Source organism: Bos indicus x Bos taurus, chromosome 28 (assembly GCF_003369695.1).
Source record: "Bos indicus x Bos taurus breed Angus x Brahman F1 hybrid chromosome 28, Bos_hybrid_MaternalHap_v2.0, whole genome shotgun sequence".
NCBI lineage: Eukaryota > Metazoa > Chordata > Mammalia > Artiodactyla > Bovidae > Bos > Bos indicus x Bos taurus.
The window spans coordinates 34,795,653-34,820,214 of NC_040103.1; the positions used below are offsets into that span (position 1 = coordinate 34,795,653).

A 24,562-nucleotide genomic window follows, 5' to 3' on the forward strand; every position below is an offset into this window, starting at 1 on the left:
ATTCCCTTCTCCAATGCATGAAAGTGAAAGTGAAGTCGCTTAGTCGTGTCCAACTCTTAGCGACCCCATGGACCGCAGCCTACCATGCTCCTCCGTCCATGGGATTTTCCAGACAAGAGTTCTGGAGTGTGTTGCCATTTCCTTCTCCAGGAGATCTTCCCAACCCAGGGATTGAACCCGGGTCTCCCGCATTGTAGGCAGACGCTTTACCCTCTGAGATCCCTCACCAAATTTCCAGAGTTCAGATTTCTAACCCCCTGGGCAGTTATCTTCATCAACAGCACCCCCTGCTGGCTACATGGGCCAGCGCAGGCCTTTTGTCCTGGTTGGCTACTGCCTGTGGGCAGGGGATTGAGGTCTGCACAGGCCTGGGGTTCCCTTTGACTTCCCTTCAGGCTCCTCCTTTTTAATGAGGCCCTTTGGCTCAGTGCCCCTGCCTTGCTAGCTGCGGAAATAGCAGTCTGTAACTGGCACCCTGGTAACCAGTGTTCGCTCATGCCCTGGGTGGGGGCTGGAGAGGCCCAGCTCGGTGTGCACCCTGTGGTGCTTGAGAGGCCACCTTCGGGCCTCAGTTTCCTCATCTATAAAGTGAGGATATAGGAACCGTGTCTTTGCCTAGTGCCTGGACCAGCACTTGACATGAGAAGAGTTCAACAAATAGTCATATAAAAGGTGACGTGGACTAGATAGAGGCTTAGACCAAGGGTTCCATGAGCTCGAGAAAATGATTCCATTTTCACCTCCCCGTGTTCCATAGAGTTGGCACAGTATACGATGTTGACAAGTATTTACTGGGTGAGTTGGAAGCATGCAAGGGTGGACAAGTGGAGAATAAAGACGGATGGGTGGATGGGTGGGTGGGTGGATGGATGGACAGACAAGCATCTAGGTGGATAAGTGATGGAGAAGTTGTACATCTGGGTGTGTAAATGTGTGATAGGTGGTGTGATAGGAAGGACGCTGGAAGGTGAGGGTAGAAGAGATCAATGTGGGGATGCTACCCCCATTTTAACTTTTTCTGGAGAGCTACAAGATAAGATGAACCCAGCAAGCACTGATCAAAGTGCAGATGCCCGAATGACCCAGAAACTCCACCTCCAGGGGTGTGCTCTCTAGATTAATTCACACATGATGATGTGGCTGATATAAAAGGCGATCCTCTGGCACTGTTTGCAATGAAGAAATCTGGGGCTAGCGCAGGCCTCATCTCGGGCCAGAGTGTGAGCCCCTGGAGCAGAAGGGCCTTGTCTAGGGCCTCAGGCCTTAGAACAGCACCTGGCCGGGGTGGATGTTCAGATGGCAGTTGGATAAATGACTCATCAGTGCCTGGGATGCTGTGCAGCCATTAAAAACTGAAAAGGCTCTTTATGTCTTGATGTGGAATACACGTTGAGATATCGTTAAGAGGAAAATAGCGAGGTCCGGAGAGTGTGTGAAGAATGCTATCATTTTATGCTTTTTAAGGGGTGGCAGAGGATAGTACACATAGATATTTGCTTCTCTGAGTCCTTCAGAAGGAGGCAGATGACACTGGTTCTCTCTGGAAGGGTCCCTGGGGGCAGGGGACAAGGCCAGCATGACCCTGGACACCTGGGATTTTTGAACCACACCAGTGAGTCGCCTTTTCAAGCACAAATGGAACAATAAGAAGTGCTTGAGAAGAGCTGTGCGGTGAAGAGCTCCTTGGAAGAGGAACAGGGCCTTCTTCCCAAGGCTGTGGTCAGGCAGACTGTCAGCTTTCTGAACCAGGGTGGGGGCAGAGAGACAGGACATGGGAGCAGACAGGCAGACACAGTCCAAACCGCCACTTGCCATGGGAGATCCCAGACCTCAGTTTCCTCATCTGGAAAATGGAGGCGATTCTAATCTCACAGAGCGGGTGTGAGGAGTTGAGGAGAGAATGCAAGGGCCCGGTACACAGCAAGTGCTTGGTGGATGGGACGTTTGGTGACATGGCCAGAGAGGAAAGGCCTTCAGGGGGGCAGGTTTTGGGATAGCAGAGAAGGCCAGGGGTGGGGAACCTCTGCTGAGTCCCTTGTGTCTGACCCAGGTGTCTGCAGCCAGAAATGCCCTGGGGTTATGGGAAGACAAACAGCCAGTGAGGAGCAGACTTCTGCTTAGGCCTGGGAACCCGGACTCCTGAGCAGTGGGAGGGCCAGAGTTGAGCCTCTCTCCATCTGTCTGCCTCTCCTCCATCTCTGCCTTTGCACTCGTGGCCTCCCTGGAGAAGCCTGGGGGCTCCATGGGCTTTGCGGAATCGAGGGGACCTCGTTACACACATGCTCACCTGCCCCAGGCCCAGCATCATTCAGGAAGAGTGATCCTGCTGAGTGGGACAGCCCTGTGCCCCAACCACTCGGCCAGGAACTTGCAGTCAGAGTCCCGGGGCCCAATTCAGACGCCCTGTGCCACCCCGGGTAACTCCCTTCCTCTCTCTGAACCTCAGTCTTCTTGTTTGGAAAAGGGAAGTGGTGCTGATGGCTACCCTCTTTCTTTCCTGGGAGAGCAAAGGGAAAACATGAAATTGTGGTTTGTAAACTCCAAGGCATGGGAGATGCGGGGAGGGCATCCACAGCAGGATTGCTGCCTTAAACGATACATGCTGCAGTCAGGGCTGTCACATGGGGAGATCTCTGCGCACACGTGCACACACAGCCACAGCAAGTGGGCTAAGTCCTGCAGCAAGAACCTGAAGATGGGGCTGCCATTGCCGCCGCCACCATCCAACACACACGTGCATGTAGACATGCGCGTTGGCCTTGCCTGCCCAGTGCTCACATGAGCCACCCGCAAAGAACACCCAGGAACACCTCCTGCCCTGAGCCTAGAGAAGGGCTGGGCAGCCATGGGCATAGCTCCTCCTCCCACCCCAAGGCTGCCCCGGGGCAGAGGCCAGCGGGCCTGGCACAGCCCCAGTGACACCCACTGTCCTCTGTCTTCACAGGCTGGACAACGTTCATGGCTCTCGGGTAGAGCCCAGCGAAACGGCCAGAATGAATTCTATGGACAGGCACATCCAACAGACCAACGACCGACTGCAGTGCATCAAGCAGGTGAGTGTGTAGCCGGGCTCCCGCCGCCTCCTCTGCCAGCCTGGCCGCTGGCAAGGGCAGGGCAGGCGAGGCGGGCAGAGCAGAGTGGGGACTGATATGTACTGTGTAGTAAGCACCTGAGATGCTGGGTGGAGGTGACAGTCAGCAAGGGCCGACTGCTTGAGGCTCCCCGACCACCCACCTCGTGAGAACTGGCATGGACCAGTCTCACATTAGAATCACTCCGCTAGGTTCAAATGCCAGCTCTGCCTCACCCCTTCCCTGCCCTTCCCAGCTGTGTGACTTTGAAGCAGTGTCATGCCCTCTCTGGGCTCTGCTGTGCTCTCTGGGTTGCTTTGAGGATGCAGTGAAGTGCCTAATGTCCCTCCCAGACCCAAGCTCCCCGCCTCTTTGCTCTAGTGGTTCTTTGTAAAGAAATAGAAAAGGAACGGTCTTGGAAAATCAATAATCTTACAGAAAAAGAAACCGAGGCACAGAATGGGGAAGAGAGTTGTCGCCTGAAGTCACAGAGTGCAGCCCCACTGGTGCAGGGAGGGCCTCGTCCCGGAGGGTGTGAGTTCCCCCTCCTGCCTATGCTCACACCAAGCGTAAGAGGTGATTTGCCTGCCAGGGCTTCCCAGGTGATGCTAGTGGTGAAGAACCCACCTCCCGACGCAGGAGACAAAAGAGACAGGAGTTTGATCCCTGGGTCGGGAAGATCCCCTGGAAGAAGGCATGGCAGCCCACTCCAATATTCTTGCCTGGAGAGTCCCATGGACAGAGGAGCGTGGAGGGATACAATCCATGGGGTCTCAGAGAGTCGGACACGACTGAAGCGACTTGGCACACACACACACGCTTCTGGATTATTCAGACATAGGGAACCCTTCACAGTGGGCTCAGAAGTCCCCACTTTAAGAAGCCTGGTTGAGCCTGGGCAGGCAGGCGCCCCCTAGTGGTGATCAGGAGTGATGCTCCCTCCCTCTGGGCTCAGGCTCCCTGAAGCCAAAGGCAGCATGTGATATTTTACTCCAGGAAAGAGGAGATAGAGCGAAGGAGTAGAGGCTTTGACATCACAGACCCGAGCCCAAATCCTCACTCCTCCGTGTACCCACAGTGTGATCTCTGAGATCAGGCCTGGCCCTGTTTCTCCGAGCCTCAGTTTTCCCTGTCAAGCGGGTCCAGTAATGCCATCATCGTGGGATGCTCTGAGGACATTATGAGTGGAGCGCAGAGCCTGGCCCGGTGGCAGATGATCTGCTAATTGTGGTGGGGGGCGCTGTCGTTGGTGTCTCAGTGACAGGGGATGTCTTAGGGGAGGGGAGTGCTGGGGCGACGCCCCTGGCTTAGGTGGGCTTAGCTGGCAGTTTGGGGAGCCAGTGTAGGCCTCCAGCCTCAAGACCCCCCGGGGGAGGCGGGGGCAGAGCGCACAGCCCCACCCCCGCCCTGCCTGCCCTCCCCGATCCCCAGGGCCCAGGGGAACTGAGGCTAGTCGGCGGGAATGAGGGATGTGCGTCCTCTCATTAGCATCAAGCAGAGCAATCTCGGAAGCCGGGGCCTTGGGTCTGCGGAGAGGAAATTGAAGACGACTTGTTACAGATTGAACTCAGCCGAACAGCTCTCCCAAACGCCAATTACGCCTCTGTTCACGGTCACAGAATAGAAACCAGACGATGGGCTCCTCCTCCCCTGCCCGTCCCTCCGCCTCCTTCTTCTCCTCCTCTAGGCTCCGTGGGGCTCTCTCCCAGCTCCGCCTTTGACCCAGTTTCTCCCGCCCAGGAGGGATCAGCTGTCAGTGGCTCCACCCCCAGTAATACAGTCAAGCCCCTGTGCCCGAGCCCTCTGTGTGCTGCTGGGCAAACGGCTCCCCCTACAACCTACTCACAACTTGACTTTTCTCCCTGCATCTGATTCTCTGCAAGAATCAGGGAGCCCTTTACCCCCTGGGCTACCCAGGGGTCCAGCAGGGTCCAGAGCCCACCCAGGAGCAGCCTCTCCAAGCGTGGCACATGGACTCAGATTCACCGGTCAGTAAGCCTGAGTCTCCCTTCCACACTCGCTGGTTTCCTGACCTTGATTAAGTTGCCACTTCATCTCCCATCGTCTGTAAATGGGCATCGTGATGCAAGCCAGTCATTGGGTCCTGGAGCTGCTTAAAAGCCAGGGATCATCTCCACTGTCCTCGCCTGACCTACCCCCCACACACATGTCTGCATGCATGCACACACACACAAACACACTACATAGCTCTGTGCTTGGGCCAGACTGTGGCTCATCTGTGAGGGTGAGCAGGCTGTCCAGATGCCCCTGGGCTGTCCAGAGCTCCCTGCGTCCTCCACGCTGCATCTCCAGTCAGACACAGCTCAGCGCTGATGTCTGTCTGCTCTTCAGCTGCCCCAGAGGGCAGCCGTGGTGACTGAAGACTGTTGATTCTCAGACATCCCGTAGACTGATCAGAAGAGAAAGGTCTGCATGTTCTGAGGATGATGCATGCGTTGGCTGCGCCTCCCTCTGGCTGGTGGAGCTGTGGCTCCCAGCGGAGCCTCAGCCTCCGACTCTCCACCCTGCCTGACTTACAGCGCAGCCCTCCCTGTCCACCCACCCTAGTTCTCCCCACTGCTGGCACTTGCCAGCCCCCGAGCACCCAGCTGTCTGTCCGTCTTCTCTCCAGACCTCTGGCTCAGCTGCCTTTGTGCTTTCTGAGCTTCAGGTGCTGGGAGAACCGGTGCCCTCTCTAGGACATGCCTTAAATTGTCCCCACAGGCACATCTGGGCTCCACGTGCAAAGCCATGCCAATCGACTAATTCCTGCACAGCAGCCTCCTCAAACCTCAGGTGCTCTTTTGAGTCTCTGCACTTCCCCTTCCTGAGCCCTGGTGCTCCCTGGGCACCCAGTTACCGCTCCCATCCTGCTCTTTCTCCCTTAAGCTATAAGCCCCACAGGGTGTGCATCAGGTCTCCCTCCAGGCTGAGTTCCTCAGGGGCAGAAGATGAGCTGTATTCATCGTACGTCAGCCGAGTCCAGGCCAGGGTGGGGCCTAAATATGTTGGGGAAGAATGGGGGTGGGGTAGGTGATCACAGATCAGTAGCTAAGGGAATGGATGGATGGATAGATGGATGGACACATGGATAGGCAGTTAGGTGAGTGGATGGTGGGTGGATATAAATGATGGATGGATAAAGAAATGATGAACGAATGGATACGTGGGTGGTTGGATAAACTCTGGATGGAATGAAAGATAAGTAGGTAGATGAATGGATGGATGAGTGATGGATAAAGTAGAGAATGGATGAATGGGTAGGTGGACAAGTGGATGGATGCATGGGTGAACTGATTCATTTTTGGATGGATGGATGGGTAGATGGATGGATGGGTCATTTGATTCACAGATGGATTGATAAGATGCATTCATCACTTCATCTGGGCACTGGTGTCCCCAGTTCCTGCTCTAGCAGACTCAGTGGCCAGTGGATATAGCCCAGGAAGGTCTTCTGAGGAATTACAGAGATGAGCAGGCTTCCTGGTGAGGGGGTGGGCTGTTAGTATCCAGTAACAGCCGCAGCCAGGGAGAACTCTGCCTGTGATTCACATCTGTACTCCCATCCCCAGATCATCAAAGGGTTGCCAAGCTCACCCCACCCAGTCCTGGCCCTCCAAGTACCACTGGGGACCTAGTCTGAAGCTACGAGATTGCTGGCCTGCTCTGTACACAGCATGCCTTGGGCAGCTAACTGCTCACAAACCATTTCTGCGTGGACCTGGCCTCATGCCAGTTTGGGGGGTTCTGGAGATGAAGGGGGCACTAATTCTATTCTGGGGGAGCTTGGAGGAGAAACAAGAAGCCATCGAGAGGTCCTAGTGTACCGAGCAATAGCAGTCTTGCCTGACACCTGCTCTGTAATGGGGATGCCACTACGGATGTTGCTTCTACACTTTGCAGCAGCCCTGCACGCTGTCCGCATCCCATTTTGCAGAAGAGAGATCTGAATCTCAGGGCCATGAGACTCAGTGGCTGAGATGGGGTCCTCTTCATTTCACTGCATCCCTCAGCCACCTCAGAGTCTCTAAATGGACGACAGAAGCACAGAGAGGGTGGAGGTTTGGCCAAGGCCGCACAGCCACTGAGCAGTAGCTACCAAATGGGATGCCTGAGGTCTTTTGTACCAATGAGTTGCACCCACGAGTCACCTCCCATAGCCCAAACCAAGACCTCATGAGCTGGCTGGGGTGAGAGTGGAGAAGCTCAGAGGTGGGCTGGCCAGATATGGAAGGCTGGTTGCCTGGGGCCAAAACAAAACTGGACCCATGAGACTGGCCTCGGAGATCCCTTGCAAGCCTAAAACCCCAAAAAGGGATGTCAAAGATGGGATGCTGTGGGTGGGCAACTCTGAGAGCACCACGCGGTGGTTGCTGACCCTGTTAATTGGGTGTGACATCACGTAAATAAACGGAATAACTTGGTTAGCAGAGGGAGGCTGCTGGGCAGGGGATTAACCGATTTGCATGGCTTTCCACGCGGAGACCAGATGCTGCCCATGGCCTTGGAGGGGGCAGGTTTTAGAGAGGACACAGGAGTCAGAGGGCCCACTGCTGCCTGCTCAGAGGATCTGCTTCCAGCCACAGACATCCTCCTATCTTCATATGCAATGAGCTCTGTCTGCAGAAAGAGCCGTGTGTGTATGTGTGTGTGTGTGTGTGTGTGTGTGTGTATGTGTAGCCAGGGCAGGAGGTGCTGAGTGCAGCTGCGCCTCCAGAGGAGCCTTTGGAAGACAGAGTCAGGGCCAAGGGCGGCCCCACGTGCCAGGCGCTCTGCCAGGGGCCGTGTAAGCCTCCTCTTGTTTAATCTTCACCACGGCCCCATGACAGAGGGCTTGCACACCTGCCCTCTTTCCCCCCTTCACCTCTCCCTGTCCCTTTGCTCCCACGGAGGGAGAATACTCGGATGCGTTTCTCTTTCCTCCATCCATTTTTAAATCTGGCCTTTCATAAACCACATTGTAATAGCAATCATGGAACTCTAAAGGAAACAAAAATCCCCACCACTAAGCCGTGATCTGCCATCCCCATTTTACAGGTAGGGTGACTGAGGCGCAGAGAGGGGAGGGGATGCCCTAGGTCAGTAGATGGTTGTGGGTGAAGGCGGTGTGATTCCAGGGCCCCAGCCCCACAGGGGCTCCCCCAGCACATCCTGCTCGCCGTGCAGTTCTGGGACCTGGCAGCTCCTGAGACCCCTCCCGGCCGTGGCTCCAAGGCAGACCTTCACTGCAGGGTGGGAGCGAGTCGCTGGTCCGAGGGCAGCTGCTGTTCGCAGTCTCTCCCAGTACCAAGGACATGGGGATCCCCTTTGCAGCTAGCTTCTACTCCAGCCCGTGTGGACACCTGCCTGTCCTGCTGGGGACCTCACAGGGAGTCACATTCAGCCCTGATGTCCCAACTCTGCCCCAACATGCTCCGTGTCCCTGGACTCGTTGCCTGACTCAGCCTGGCCTAGGAAGACTCGGATCAGTGTTAAAGAAGGAAGGGATAGCTGCAGCAGCCCCCTCCCCTCTGCCCCCTCAACCCGTCAGCCCCATGGCCTGGCTCTGAAGCAGAATCTAGAGGCCTTGGCACCGGAATTCAGCCTCTGTTGACTTAGACCCCATAACTGGGGGGGGCCTGAGCTTGGGCAGGGTCCCCTCCCAGCAACGCCAGCATCCCTGAGCCCAGGAATCCTGGGTGAGGGGAACAGGAATGGCTGAGCCACATCACCTCATCACGACGTGACAGTCACCTGGGTGCCCTGTGCTTGAGCGCACCTTCCCAGCTGGGTGTGGCACCTGGGTGCCCTGTGCTTGAGCGCACCTTCCCAGCTGGGTGTGGCACCTGGGTGCCCTGTGCTTGAGCGCACCTTCCCAGCTGGGTGCGGCCTGGAGGCCTCTTTCTGTGCCCCTGCTCCTGCTCTTTGGCTCCAGCAGGGCTTGCTGGAGCCAGAGCAGGTGGCATGCAGACCTGGCTGTGGTGATGGTGGTGGTTTGCGAGGCAGGGGTGGGGGTGGGGGTGCTCATCAGTAAGGAATCTGCCTGACACAGGGAGAACCAGCGCTCCAAGGATGGAAGCCACACACACCACCCTCTTGAACCCTCCAGGGCTTCCTAACCCCCACTGCCAGCACCAGAAAACACTTTAATATCTAACGTCATTGCCCTTTTCTAGACCTCAGTTTTTCCATCTTTGCAATGGGGCCGCAGTTCCCATCCCATCAGAAAGCAGGCTGGAGTGGAGATTCAGGGGGAAAGTGAATGAGGAGTTTGAGAGAACTCATTAATCCTGGCCTGCCCCATCCTGTGTGTCTCCTCCCCAGGGAAACCTGGGGTCTTTGCTGCCCCGGACTCCCTCACACTGCACTGGCCTCACTTCTGGAGCCTCACGCTGCTTCCTCTCCCTCTCCCACAGCACTTACAGAACCCCGCCAACTTCCACAATGCCGCCACGGAGTTGCTGGACTGGTGTGGAGACCCGCGAGCCTTCCAGCGGCCCTTTGAGCAGAGCCTGATGGGCTGTTTGACGGTGAGTCTGCCTCCTCCCAGCCTGTGCCCTCACCCAGGGAGGATGGCTGGGGACTCACGTGCTGGGCTGCGGCCGGAGGGGAGGACCCGTCTGCATGGACCCCTGATAGGCTTACACCTGCAGGGAATCTAGTCTGATGGGGAGACACATTTCTCGGGGTTACATGCATTATTTACCCTTGATGAGAAAGACATGATCCTACTTTGAAGAGTTCTAAACTTTTGAGACTAAATGTTCCATCATAAGTAAAGCAGAGAGACTCTTGAAGGTGTTCAGCCGTCTTTTTAGCCATTCATTCATTCACTTCAGTAAACATCTGTTGAGCTCTTTTTACAGCCATCCATTCATCTATTCATTCATATAAGCATTTATCGAGCTTCTATTACATCTATCCATCTATGCAAATAAACACTGATTGATCGCTCAGTTATCATGCACAATCCCCTCTGCTAAGTCCTGGGAAATTGAAGATGGGAAAGATTCCCTCTTCAATGGGGAGATAGCTGTGGGAAGAGACAGCTGAGGAGATCATGAGAAGGTGGAGGGAACACGGAGAAGGGAAGTGGTACCCATCTTGGTGGTGGGGCAGGTTGCAGAAAACAGGAAGGGCGCCCCTGATCCGTCTGTAGGAGTCTGATAACCTACACCAGCACCTGAGGATAGCAAGAATGTCCTGAGCACGTGGAGCAGAGCACGCCAGTGCCCGGATGTACAGCAGAATCCAGGAAACTGAAATTAACTCATCCTGGTAAGGGTCTAGGATCCAAGCTGGGCAGAGGCCAGGCCCAGGGCTAGCGGTTTGATTTGCCAAGCTTAGGAGCCCACTGGCTGACAGCCACGTGGAAGGAGCTCAAAGCTTATGACTGTCCCCAGCCACGTGGCCTGTATCCATAAATGTGAGGGCACCTCTGCGGCCAGTGGGGACAGCTGCTCAGACCATCCAGAGTCAGCTTTGAAGGGAATGTGGGTAAACAGATTTCCAGGGAGCCCGGCTACCCCAGCACTTGGGGAGGAGGGGCCGAAATGTACTCCTCATCAGGCAGCAACAGTGGGTACAACCCAAGGCCACCATGTTTTCTGAAAAGACCTCCAGACAGGAGAGAGGTGACAGGCCATCCCTGCAGAGCACCTCCTCCATGCCCGACACTGAGCGTGGCCCCCAGGATGTGCCTTCTCATTGACTCCTCAGAGCACACTGGTCCTGCCCTCATCCTCCCTGTATAGAGAAGGAAGCTGAGAAGTGGGGACTACCTTCCCAGGTTCACACAGCCAGTTAGAAGTGGACCTGGGATTCAGGTCGGGACCCGTCCACTTCTATTGCTGGCCTTTAGGGATGCCAGGCAGGGATGCAACCCAGACCTTCCCAAGGTTTCTCCATTTGTCCGAAGCTGACACCATCTGGCTCCCTCGGGGCCACTGGGCCAAACCAGGCGACCGCCTGCACTTCCCAGCCCTCCTCATCCTCCAGCCCCTGGGCTGCCCCTCCCTCACCCAGCTCCCTGAATCCTCTTTGTGGGGATCCTGGCTCAGGCTAAGCCCCAAGGGCAGGGCCAGATGTTACTTCTGTCCCGCCGCTGGTAGTCGTGAGGAAGGGAGGGGGTAGCGCTGCCATGCTCCCTGTCCCGAGCTTGACCTTGTGAGATTGCAGGGACCTAAGGCTGAAGCCAGTGATGGCCTCGGTCAGGCGGCTGGACAGGTGGGCATGAGATGACCAGTAACTGGCCCCACCATGGCCCTGACATTTATCTATTCATTCAGCAAATATTCACCAAGTCCACACTCAGCCCTGGAGGGGCGGGCAGTGAGCAGTGTGGTCCTCTCGCAAGCAGCTTAGCTTTCTGTCTGAGAGGCTGACACTAAGGCCCATGAAGGAGTAAGTTAAGGATGTTTCCCAGCACCCTGTAAGAGGGAGCAGGATGGTGATCAGAAAGTGTCTGGAGGAGATGCGACCTGAAGAGCAAAAAGGAGTCTGCCAGGGAAGATGAGCAGGAAGGGTTGTCCAAGCAGAGGCAATGGGAGTGCGAAGGCCCTGAGGCTTGATGCCAGTCTCAGGTGACAGGATCACAGGCGTGGGCGAGGGGTACAAGAGGAGGTCAAAGAGGGGGGCAGAAACCAGCTGACCCCGAGGCTGCAGACCGAGAAGAGTTTGGATGTGATTGGAAGGGCAGTGGGGAGCCCTTGCAGGGTCTTCAGCAGGTGAGTGATGGGATATAATTTATCTGAGGACAAGAGCTCTGAAGGGGAGCATCCCTGGAGGGTAGGATGGAGGGATTATGGAGGTCTTCGTGGAGGAGGAAGCCCAGGGGAAACTGTAGGATCTGATTGAAGGGGGATGAGGCCATGGCTTCCCAGGCACAGGAAACTGTTTAGACAAAAGCCCAGTGCCGGCTGTGCCCCCAGCTTAAGGCACTCACTTGGTTGAATGGCCAGCTCTGAACCCCACCCCATTCCCAACCTGCCACTTAGCCAGAAAGGGGACTCAGGCCACTGGCCACAGCTGTGGAGACCTGAGTGTGATTGTTGCTTAGGGCCCTATAAAACCTGCATCAGGAAAGGCTGGCAGGGGGCGCGGGGAGTGGTTTATAGAAGACACCCTCGGTGCCCACGTGTCTCCCTGTTACTATCTCCTTGCAGCCTTGTGAGGACCCTGCAAGGGGGCAGGGAAGGGTTTATCACCCTGTTTTACAAACAAGGCAACGGAGTCGGGAGAGCAGCTTGCTACAGTCCCAGGTGGGACCGCTGCCCCCGCAAGAGCCCTGGGGCCTGCCACCAGCCCTCCTATCCCCTGGGCGTCCTCAACCCAGCTGTGCCCCGGGAAACGGATGGGATGGGACAGGTGAGTGATCCCACGGGGTCTAGTCAGGGTTCCCCCCAACACACAGACACACTCGCACCCCTTCCCATCCCGAGGGCTACCTGAGCCCTCCAGGTTGCCCTCACCCTTTCGGTGACCTCTGGAAACAACTTCCTCTGGATTCCGCTTACATGGAGGATATAAATTAAAAACCACTTAGCCTCAGGAAATAAGTGGACACATTTTTGCCATACCAGGGCCCGGCCCTGGGTTGAAGAACCTTGGGCTGCTGGCAGTCCCCTACCCACCCTCCCTTTCATGCCCTCTGACCCCAGGATGAAGACCTGTAACCTCTCCCAAGGGACGTCAGTCCAGGTACCACTTCCTCTTCTGGACCAGCTCCTTCCCAGGCCCTCCCCTTAGCAGCAGGGCTGACTGTCCTCTCTGGGGGTCCCCCTCAAAGTCAGGCCTCTCTGGACCTGCTCCTCCTTCCTCCCCTGAGGGGGAACATGCTTGATCTGCTCGAGGAACAGACAGAAGGCTGAGGCAGCGAGGACACAGGAGAAGGGAGACAGGTATGAGAGGAGACGGAAAAGAGAAACCAAAAACCAGTGAGCACAGCAGCAGGACCCTTGCCACCCCCTGCAGGGAGGGAGTCCCCACAGCCTCAAAGCGTTCACTGCCGAAGTCGCGGATGAACGTTCACAGACAGCATTCACTGAGCCGTGTGCCTGGTCCTGGCTGTCATCCTTGCAAAGAGGAGATTGTGTACCCATTCCACAGATGAGGAAACTGAGGCCCAGAGAGGTTAAGTCACATGCCTTTAGTTGCTCAGTATAGGATGGAGCAGGATCGGAGCACAGGCCGGTTCCCGTGACTGCCTCATAGGATGACAGAATCCAGCCACCAGCTGGGAGCAGGAACCCCTTCTTTAGCATCTCCTAGACAATCTGTCCTGTTTTATAGCCAGGAGACTTGCTGCCTTCAAAGGCAACGCACTGCCTTTATGGGACTAACGCAACTGCCATATGACCTTGAATATGCCTGTTCTCTAGCCTCTGGGCTCCAGTTTTCCTGCTCTGTGGCCTGAGGGACTGGACTCCCTGACCTGTAGCACGCCAGGGTCTGGGTCTCAGACAGCCAGGTCACACCAGTCAGCCTTAGAAGCACCTCGTAGGCTGGGCCAAGCTGACCGGACCGAGGCAGCCAGCAGAGGGCAGCGGTGCCGTGGCTGCTCACTGCAGGCTCTTCACGGAGGGGTCTTCACACCCGTGGGGTGGGAGCAGGCATCCTTGAAACATGACAGGAGCCTACTCAGCTGAGCCCACTCTCCCTACCACTGACAATCAGACCCTCCTCACGGGACTTTGCAGGGGGTCCTTAGGCTGGGCCAGGGGAAGACAGGGGCTGCACGAAGTAGTCTAGGATCGTAGGGTCCAGCTTAGCCTGCTCTGCCACACTTGCGCTGAGTGACCTTCAGCCAGGCCCTGCCCTCTCTGTGTCTTGATAAAAGGAAATTGTTGGAGCCAATAACCCTTTTGAACACTGGGCTTGGGGAACTTAGTGACAGGCCCTTCCAGGCCTGCAGGAGAGCCCTTAGAACCAATACCAGGCCCCTCTTGCTCAATCTAGCTAGTTTCTTTCTTTTTTTGGAACCAGAGCAACAGGTTCAGCCAGTATTGGCCAAACAGAGGGACCTTTGCCTTTCTGCCCTCAACCCAGAGCCTGAGGGTTCTCCATGCAGATGGGGAGTTCTAGCCTTAACCCTTTGTGGGTTGAAAAAGAAGTCCTCTCATGCAAAGAGCCCAGGCTTTGCAGCCTGACTGCCGGGCATAGCATCCAAGCTCTCTCACTCTCAGACTCCTCACCTGTAAAACAGAGACGGTCATACCACCCCATGGGACTATTGTGACAATTTGGCATCTCACTGCTTACAAAGCATTTACTTAGCCTTCGTTCATGGAAGCCAGCATTCTCATTGCACCAGCGTGTCAGCATAGCCCACAAGCAGCAGCCTTCTGATGCCCTAGTCCAAAAACTGCCCGGGCTCACTCGCACCCACCCCAAGGCTGGCCCACCAGTGAGGGCTCTGTAGTCAACATCGAGCTGCAGTGACCCTTCTCCCTACTCTACAGCGTCTGTCTCCAGAACTGGAATGCTCAACAGTCCAGAGGGAATTAGCGGTCTTGGGGCCTTCCCTGGCAGTCCAGTGGTTATGACTTCACCTTCCAGGGACTTCCCTGTGGTCCAGTGGTTAAGAATCTGTCTGCCAATTGCAGAGGACACAGGTTCGATCCCTGGTCCAGAAGGATCCCACATGCCAGGGGGCAACTAAGCCAGGCCGCCACAGCTACAGGACCCTGTGCTGCAGTTACTGAGCCCCGTGAGCCTAGAGCCAGTGCTCCGCAATAAGAGAAAACTCCGCAGTGAGAGGCCGCGCACCACAACCAGAGGGGAGCCCCCACCCCCACCACAACTAGAGAAAGCCTGTGTAGCATAGAAGACCCAGCACAACAAAGATTTAATTTATTAATTGATTATTTTATAAAAAAAAGACTTCACCTTCCAGTTCAGAGGTTACAGGATGGTCCACATCAAAAATACATATATGTATATATATATATGTATTTCGGAGAAGGCAATGGCACCCCACTCCAGTACTCTTGCCTGGAAAATCCTGTGGATGGAGGAGCCTGGTAGGCTGCAGTCCGTGGGGTTGCTAGAGTCCGACACGACTGAGCGACTTCACTTTCACTTTTCCCTTTCATGCACTGGAGAAGGAAATGGCAACCCACTCCAGTGTTCTTGCCTGGAGAATCCCAGGGGCGGGGGAGCCTGGTGGGCTGCTGTCTATGGGGTCGCACAGAGTCAGACATAACTGAAGCGACTTAGCAGCATATATATATTTTTAAAAAAAAAGGATTAGGGCCCTATTTTTTCTGCCTGGACCGTGAGACTAACAGTAAGGAATAACTGGCCCTGAGGCGGCTCGGGGACTCCGGAACGTGGTGCGTGTGGCAGATGGGGGTGGGGAGCCGGGTGGGAGTTGCGTAAGAGCCGCAGTTCAGGGACAGATAGATCCCGTGGGAAAGAGGCCTGGGGAGACAGAAGATTCCTGCGCCAGGGGCTTCTGTGTGCAGCAGAGAAGCTGAGCAAACATTCGAACCTGAGAAAGTCCTTTTTCCTCCCTGCACAGAGAGCTCCCTGGAGATGGAGGCGGGGAGGCAGGGTCAGGAGATCATGCTGGTCCTGGAAGGAGGGATCCATTGGCTCCTTCCTGGTACACCATGGACGCTCTCTCTCTGGGCCTCAAGTGTCCATAGTTTTTAAATGAGAGGGTTGGCCAAGACAAGTGGTTTTCCCACACTCTGTAGCTCTAGAGTTCTTGCAATAAACCCCTAAAATAGAAAGCCTATGAAATGAAGTGAAAGTTGCTCAGTCGTGTCCGACTCTTTGTGACCCCATGGACTGTAGCCCACCAGGCTTCTCTGTCCATGGAATTCTCCAGGCAAGAATACTGGAGTGAGTAGCCATCCCCTTCTCCAGGGGACCTTCCTAACACAGGAATCAAACCCAGATCTCCCATATTATAGGCAGATTCTTAACCGTCTGAGCCACCAGGGAAGCCCGAGGATACTGGAGTGGATAGCCTATCCCTTCTCCAGGGGACTTCCTGACCCAGGAATCGAACCAGGATCTCCTTCATTGTAGGTGGATTCTTTACCAGCTGAGCTACCAGGGAAGCCCTTAAAGCCTACAATGGGGCACTCTTCTAATGGCTGTAGGGGCTGGGCCAAACTCCACTGCAGCCTAGACCCTCGGAGGGCCTCGAAACGCCTCTGGAGCGGGTGGTCTCTAGGGGCTCAGTGATGGAGCCTTCCCTTTCTCGGCAGAGTGAGCCCCCCATCTGGGAGCCCTCCTTTCCCAGTCAGCCATAGCCACCCCAGCTGCTTCCTAAAACGACTCCATTTTCCAAGGTCCTTCCTTCTTAATAAGGAAACCTAATTCGGCTGCTGTTAATGAGGAAGGCGGGCAGGAGGGAGTTGATCTGGCTGGTGGGACACCTGGGAGTGGGCAGGTGTGAGCCTGCAGAGCCATTCGTGAGCCATCCCGAGCACCCTGTCCCTCACTGCATGGACCCCCCGGGACTGACAGCCCTCCCAGCCCCTTGCCTCTCCCCATTCCAGCACATGCTTCCGAGGTTCATGGGGAGACAGGTGGGACCTCCAGTCCAAATGCACAGCCCATGCTTTTACAGGCGCCTCCCATGGCGGGGGGCCAGTGCTTGGTGCTGGCGACAGACCCCAGGCTGAGCATGACAGCCCTGCAGTTTGGGGACTAGGGTCCGAGATGCTGCAGGGCGCTTGGCACGGAGCTGGCGATCACCAGCCGTGCACTCTGGGGTATTCTTAGTAGTCCATTTGGGCAGCTCCAAGTTGGAGCTCCAGGGAGGTGGTGAGTCCTACTTCTGTGCTTCTCTCCAGATGTAGGCTGACTCAGGAGAGGATGCTGTTGCTGGGTGGGGACTGTTCTTGGAGTATCGAGAGTAGCGAGTATCCTGTGGTGGTTGGTGCTGGGGCTTAGTGAGGGATGGGGGAGAGGTGGTGGGCATAGGAGACTTCCTGGGGGTCGGAGATTTGGGGTGATGGAGTTTGAAGGGAGAAGAGACCCTGGCCGTGGGCCATGCTAAACATGGTGGTAGAGCATCGCCTGCCAACCTCTAGAATGAGGCCAAATTTGGGCCCTTGAAAGAGCAGGTCCTGGGCTTTGGGCTCAGGCCCACCTTTGAGGGCAAAGCCCGGGATTCCAGGACCTAACATGGGAGAGGTGCTTATCAGTGTTTGCTGAGTGACTGAACAAGACACTTTGAGTCCCAGTTCTGCCTAATGTTGAGGACCTGCCTTAGTCTTCCCGCCTCACCTGTGAAATGGGCGCATCCATCACTCTGGGTTCGAAGGCCTGGCATGCATAGTGACTCACCCCACCCTTCTTCCCCATCTTGCTGGCAGGTGGTCAGTCGGGTGGCAGCTCAGCAAGGATTCGACCTGGACCTCGGCTACCGACTGCTGGCTGTGTGTGCCGCGAACCGAGACAAGTTCACTCCGAAGTCTGCCGGTAGGTGACGGCTGGGGGCTCCACGGTGTCATCGGGAGGCAGGCTGGGCAGTGGACTCGAACCCAGGGCTGTCACCACCGTTGTCGGCTGGTGCCTCGGTTCGTTCAGGTGTGGTGTGAGCCTCCAAGGAGCAGCAGCTCACCTGGCCCTCAGGTAGGGCCTCTCCCTCATCTCAGGGCCAGCAAGGGGTCCAGGGCACACCACACCCCCCTACAACGGGCTAAAGGGAGATGCTTATCATCTTATTCCATCACCACAGTGACCCTTTGGTGTTAGTCCTAGGATCATCTCCATTTTACAGTCTAGGAAACTGAGGCTCAGAGAAGCTGGAGAGATTTCCCAGGTCACACAGCTAGGAAGTGGCAGAGCTGAGATTTAAATCCAGGCCTATACTCCAGAGTCAGCACCCTCGACCCTGAGGCTTTGCTGTATTCATTCAAACTTTTTTGTTGAATCAGTACTTTCAGGGTCCTAAAAGTTTGTTCTGTGTAGTAATCTCCATTACAACTCCATCATCACGCTGGACCTCTGACCCCTTAGTAAACAGAGGCCACAGCAGGTGCCTGGCAGCATTCTCTCTGCAAGCGCTTTAAGCACACCAAGGATGCAGCTTTACCTGCCCCTCCATCTTCATTACCTTGCTTCAAAGCAGGGGATGCTGTGTAAGTTTTTATTCGAACACACCTGGACCACCCAGCCTTGGCACTTGCTCAGTGTGTGACCTCTGAGCCTCAGTTTATCTCCTCGGGAGGGCAGGAGTGACAGCGAGCCCTACCGTGCTGGGGTCAGTGCCGAGCCGTGTTGCGATGTGGTTAACACTCTTTCTCGAGTCTGAACAATTCACTGAAAAAGAACAAAAGTCAGTTATTTCCTCTGTATAACAATAAAACAGACGTTTTCTCTGAATTCGTCCATCAGTTCTCTGGAGCATTTGTAGAAACAGCGTAATGCAAATGTTTAAAGGACTTCTCATGATAGGTTTTCATCGGTCTGCACAGCCCACAATCACTTGAACAAGGGTTTGTGCTTTTCTCTGTTAAGTTTATGATGGCCCATGCACGTGGATGGCGGGTCACTTACAAGAGGTGGTGAAGGTCTCGTTAGCCAGTAGCTGCTCTGCGATCCCTGACGCGCCAGCCTGTGTTGGGAATGTCACACGTGTATTGAGCTGTTTGCCAGACAACAGTCTTGGAATCTCATAAGTGACGTCTGTTCCTCTTGAAATCTGCAATTTTAATAATAACTTAAGTCAATACAATTTTGACAGGGGAAAAATTGCTACTTATCCCAGAAGCATATACATCTGTATTGCTCTTGAGCACTGGCTCTTTGCAGGCGCCTGACTGGGGCTGGGTTGTGCCGAGGAGTAAAACAGGTGTGGTCTCTGCTAGGGAAACGTACTGTCCAGAGCAGAGATCAGCAAACTTTCTCTGTAAAGGACCAGATCGTAAATAGTTCAGGCCTTGCAGGCAGAGCACAAAAGCAACTGTAGACAATATGTAAACAAATAAGTGTGGCTAGTTCCAAGAAAATCTTATTTATAAAAGTAGGTGACAGGAGGGTTTCCTGATGCCTGGTCTAGAGGAAGAGAAAACCATGGGATCAGATAATCACAGCTGTTTGCTGTACACTAGAAACTACCACCTCATTGTAAATCAGCTCTGTGCTGTGCTTAGTCGCTCAGTCATGTCCTACTCTTTGCAACCCCATGGGTTGTAGCCCTCCAGGCTCCTCTGTCCATGGGGAGTCTCCAGGCAAGAATGCTGGAGTGGGTTGCCATGCCCTCCTCCAGAGGATCTCCCCAACCCAGGGATCGAACCCGGGTCTCCTGCATTGCAGGAGTATTCTTTACTGTCTGAGCCACCAGGGAAGCCCAAGAATACTGAAGTGGGTAGCCTATCCCTTCTCAAGGGGATCTTTATGACCCCCTCTTTACCAACTGAGCTACCAGGGAAGCCCAAAACTTCAATTAAAAAAAAAAAAAAAGACATGCAGAAAAATCATAGCTCTGTGTGTGTGTGCGTGCGTGTAAATTCAAGCTATGATACGTGCCATGAAGGAACAGTCTCGGGGATGCTCTGAGACAGTTTGGAAGTAGGGAAGTCTTCCCGGGACCTGAAGGTCAAGTCAGAGTTGAGCAGGTGAAGAAAAGGAGGAAAAGCTACCCAGGCAAAGGGAGCAACCAGGCTTATGCAAAGGCCCTGCAGTAGAAGCCAGCGTGGCTTTTTGGCAGAACTGAAAGGAGGCCAGTGGTTCCACAGCCCGGAGGCAGAAGTCGGAGGCAATTAAACACACAGGGCCCGTCTTGAGGGTTGTCCTAAGACTAAAGGGAACATGGCTACATTTTCATTTTGCAAAGATGGCTCCAGCTTTTCAAAGAACAGATTGCACAGGGGAGGCCGGTGTGGATGGAAAGAGCCAGATGGCAGAGTGCTGGGGTGTCAGGGTGCGGATGATGGTGGCTGGGCCAGGAAGGTTCCACTTCCTGTGGAGTAGAGTGGAGACCAAGGGATGACTCCAGGGGATGTGCAGCATCAAAACAGAGACAGGGTTTGGGAAGAAAACCAGGCGGATGGGCTGCTCCAGGAACCCCAGCTGCTCTCTCGGCCACCGTGTTGCCCCGCCCTCAAGGGCCTCTCATCAGCCTGCCAGGACATTCTGGGGGCTTTCCCTTATTCTGCTTCAGTGCCCACCTCTATGAGACACTGGGTATTGTCTACATTTACAGAGGAGGACTCTGGAGCTCAGAGAGGTCTTGTGACTTGCCTGCTGTTGCACAGCTTGTAAGTTATAGGGCTGGGACTTGAAGTCGTGGCCTCCTAACTCAGGCCTAAAGCTCTGCCCCCTGCATCGCAGCTGACTCTGAAGCTGGTTGGGGATGTAAATTTAGGAGGCCTCTGTCCCCCTGGACCAGGATCTGAGAGGCTCCTCCATTTGGGATAGCCCTTCGCTTCCCTCAAGTCTCTCTAACATGGCCCTGCCTGTCTCTCAATGGTATTTCCAACATCGCTTCTGCTCCTGAGATAAGGGTTCTGTTCCTTTTCCATCTGTAACCCCAAGGTGTGGGTAGCTCTTTACAGTCTATAAAGCCCTTTCCCATATATATGTCTATCTAGTCACATGACAGGCTCTGGGCCCCTAAGGTGAGTTCTCAGTATACCCATTCCATAGCTGAGAATGCCGAGGCCCAGCAGGACCTGTGCCTTAGCTGTCACATAAATTCACTTACCAAGAGTCAAAGCCTGGTCAGCACCAAGAGCCATGACTAACCACGTTTCACAGGCTGCCAACACCCCCTTGAGAAGTATGGGCCTCGTAGCTCTCAGGGTCCCAGCCATCCTCTGCTTGGCCCATCTTCTGGGAAGGCAGGGTGCCAGTCTGATGGGGAAAGCGCCAGCTGAAAGTTTCTTTGGTGGGATAAAGGGTCTGCGGGGGGCTAGCCAGACCAGGAGAGGGGTAGAGACCGTGGAGCACAGGGTAGTGACCCCAAATTTCAGAAGCGGCTCCAGCACTGGCCCCCATCTTTACCACGTTGCCCACCTCCCAGAGCTGCGGCCTCATCTGCAAGGAGGGATTATATGCCCATCCCACAGGCTGCCCAGGGGACTAACTGAGCTTCCCTGGTGTGCGGTGGGTGCCGCGGCAGGTCGCTTCCGGCCGCCCTTCTCTGCCATCTCTCCCCTGCGTGGTCCCCAACCTCTCTAAGGCCCCTTCCGCACCAGCGAAGCTGCTTCCCACTGCTCTCTGTGTCTGGGGCTCTGTGGGTGGGTGCATGACCTGTCTAGCCCCCACTTTGGGTATAGCTGGGAAGGTCCTCGGGGTGTGCAGTGCACACATTGGCTACAGCTGGGCGTCTCCCAGCCAGGCCTCTGCAGTTCTAGAACACGCTCTGTCCCCGGAGCTCCTGCAGCCTCTCTGCCTGCCCGTCTTCCTGGCTCCCGCTCTGCCTCACTCAGTCCCGGTGTCTCCCTCTCCTTTCTCTCTGAGGGTCTCTAATGCCGTGTGTCTGTCCCTGTCTTTCCTTCCATTCCCTACTGCCTCTGACTTTCTCCCTGTGTTGTGATATGTGTGTGTGTGCATGTGTGTGTGTGTGTGGTGGTGGTGGTGAACGTGTCTGTGTGTGCGCGTGCAGGTGTGGTGGTGAACGTGTGTGTCTGTGTGTGTGTGTGCATGTGTGGTGGTGAACGTGTGTGTCTGTGTGTGTGTGTGCATGTGTGGTGGTGAACGTGTGTGTCTGTGTGTGTGCGTGCATGTGTGGTAGTGAACGTGTGTGTCTGTGTGTGCGTCTCCCTCTCTGTGCCTCCGCCACCCCTCTCCAGCTCCCTCTCCCTGTCTGTCTCTCTTGTCAGGAGGCCAGGCTGGGGCCAGAGGGCCGGTGGGATGAGCTCATGCAGCAAGGAGCAGAGCGGTGCTTTGTCAGGAGAGATGGCGGTGCACTGGGTGTGTGGGCTCTGGAACACGAGCTCAGGCCTGGGGGCAGTGCTGTGCGGTGCGTGCATGTCTGTGTGTGTGTGTGTGAGAGAGAGAGAGACAGAGATGGAGCGTGAGCGCAGAGCAGACACTGCAGCAAACCGCCAAGTCAGGCGTCTCCACGTGGGCCCCTCTGATACCCAGCCCCCAGCTCTTTGTTCTGGTGCAGCCTTTAGCCTGTGTGCTCGCACACGGAAGCACGCGCACACACGCACACGTGGCAGCGTCCTCCTCCTTGGGAAGGTCCTTGGGGGGCAAGGGCCCCCCTGCCTCAATCTAGAAGGTCACCTGCCTTGCGCCTCCCCTTGTTCCCCCTCCTTGGCCACAGCAGGCCCACCCTGCTCCCCAGGTTGCTGCATGCCAGCTCTCAGCAATTTGGCAGGCAGTGCTGAAATATCAACCTCCCTGGCTCCGAGAGGCCCACGTCTGCTGGCTATGAGGGCACCGGGCTCCAGGCAGTCGCCATGTCCAAGGTCCCCAAGAGCCCTCCGTGTGCCTCTGCTATTGTCCTTGAATGACTCAGTCCCCTGAGCTGACCCCTTTGAGCAGCCCAGTGGCGTGTTAAAATAATAGAATAGGGAATGTCAGAACCCACGGGATGGGGAGCCCAAGGCCCAGAGAAAGGGGGACCTGCCCCAGGTCACAGCAAGGCAGGGTGGAGCCCAGACAAAAGCCTCAGGTGCCCACTGCCTGTCCTCACACCCCTCCTGCCTCCCTGGGCTCCTGCCTGAGAGGTGAGAGGTGAGAGGTGAGAGGCATGAGGTTGCTGGCAGAGTGGAAGATGTGAAGAGAGCAGCAGGTCTGGGGGTGCCAGGGTATCCCGGGGGCATCCTGGGAGAGGCGACCAACAGGCATTTGGAGCAGGGACCAGAGAACTCGGGAGAGGTCAGGGCTGGAGAAGGCAGCCCCCGAAACCTCCCAGGAAGAGGAGGCCAGACTTCTTAGGGACAAGCGGAGGGAGTTGTCAGTCACCCACCTGTGGGCTGGATGTGACCTGCAGACAGCTGAGATCTAACTGGAGGTTTTTAAAAATGCATATTAGTTTCCAGCATTCACTCTTTGCGAGACTGTACTGTCCAGTCAAATGCCTGGCTTCCTTTGAATAGCAACCTTGGCTCCCAACCTGCCATGGACTGGGTGGAGGCTGACCCCTGGAAAAGGTGCTGAGCTTCCTCCATGTCTCACACCCCAAGCATTTCCTGAATTTGGAAGCCTGCTGGGCCCTGTGGACATGTGTGTTTCTTACCTCTGTCCTACACACACCCTCACATCCCAGCACTGCAGCCTGAGCCCTGGGCCCAGGGGTGGTAACCCAAGCAAAGTGGATCACTTGCTCTGTGTCGACAACCATCTGCCTGGTCTGGTTTCTCCAGTGCGCTGACAGCCCCTAGAGGGGCGGCCAGCAGACCGCAGGAGGGGGCTGAGGGTGGCTCTGGGCCCCTGGCCAGCCTGGGAGGGGAAGAATTAGGAATGCGATGGGGCCCCAGCCCTGCCCTTGTCGATCTATAGCCTGTGATCCACTCAGGAGAGGCTCAGGAGAATCTTGGACCTCCCTGGAAACCCTCAGTCCCAGGGGGATTTCTGCAGCTCAGAGACAGACCCCAGCCCTGGGGGCGGCCAATGGTAAGTGTCCCACCCCCGCTGGACAGCTGGGATGGGACACAGGCTTCAGAGGCCAGCCAGGCCATTTCACCACTTCCACCCAGGACTCTCTGAGCAGAAAGCTGGTCGTAAACCATTTTCCTCTGTCGTTAAAGACATTCCTTCTTGCTCCCATCCGACTGAATTGGGTGGAGGTGGGAGGGTGGAATTCTCAGATCCCCGCAGTGGTGGTCACAGTCCTGGCCTCTCTTGGCATCCCAGCTCCTATCCTACCTTCACGCCTCCCCCTTGGCCTCTCTGCACCCCCTCTGCCTCTGCCCACCCCAGAGCATGCAGCCGCCTTCCCGTCACCAGCACCAGAGAGGACAAATGGTCCTATTCAGGGACACCCTGCCAGATCTGTCTAAGACAAAGCTGTGCGCAGCTCTGCGTGAAAAACGGCTCGCAGCCGCCCAGCGAGCAGGAGGGATTGGTGGGTGCAAATTGCAGGGGATTTGTGAACGCTTGCTGGCTGCCCCCAGAGACAGCGGGCAGGCGGGCCCTTGCCCTTGAAATGCCAGGCCGCCAGGCTGGGCACCTCGTCAAGGCCAGGGACAGACTTCCTCCTGGACACCAGCCCCCACCCCCACATCTGAGCTCAGCAGAGCTGGGCTGTGGGGGAGGGACTTGGCTTCCTTCCTCCTGCTCAGCCGCCTCTGCACTCCAGGTCAGGTCCTGCTCAGGAAAGGGCTCTGGATTTCATCACCCGGCCCCTGGGAACCGACTTGCAGTCAGCTCTGTTTAAAGGACAGAACCTGTTTATCAGTCATCTTCCATCGGGTCACTGCTGTGGGAGAGGCCACGGGGGCCTCTTATCAGCACACCCATTTTGTAGAGGAGGAAACTGAGGCTCTAACAGGGAAGAGACAGAGCAGTTATCTGAATTCCAGGGCTGGAAGCAGGACCTCCAGATGGAGCAGTGTCCCCATTCTGAGTAACCCTCCAGGGGAGGGTAACACCTC

The 24,562-nt window shown here is 55.8% G+C and overlaps 1 protein-coding gene across 1 annotated transcript in view; it reads left to right on the plus strand.

The window, feature by feature from the left end:
* The window catches only part of ZMIZ1 (zinc finger MIZ-type containing 1), a 241,868-nt gene that overhangs the window by 126,236 nt on the left and 91,070 nt on the right, over positions 1-24,562 (plus strand). Inside the window, 3 exon segments of the mRNA XM_027530871.1 lie at positions 2,945-3,053; positions 9,467-9,580; positions 17,384-17,489. Coding sequence (XP_027386672.1) covers positions 2,994-3,053; positions 9,467-9,580; positions 17,384-17,489 — 280 coding nt within the window. The 5' untranslated portion in view covers positions 2,945-2,993.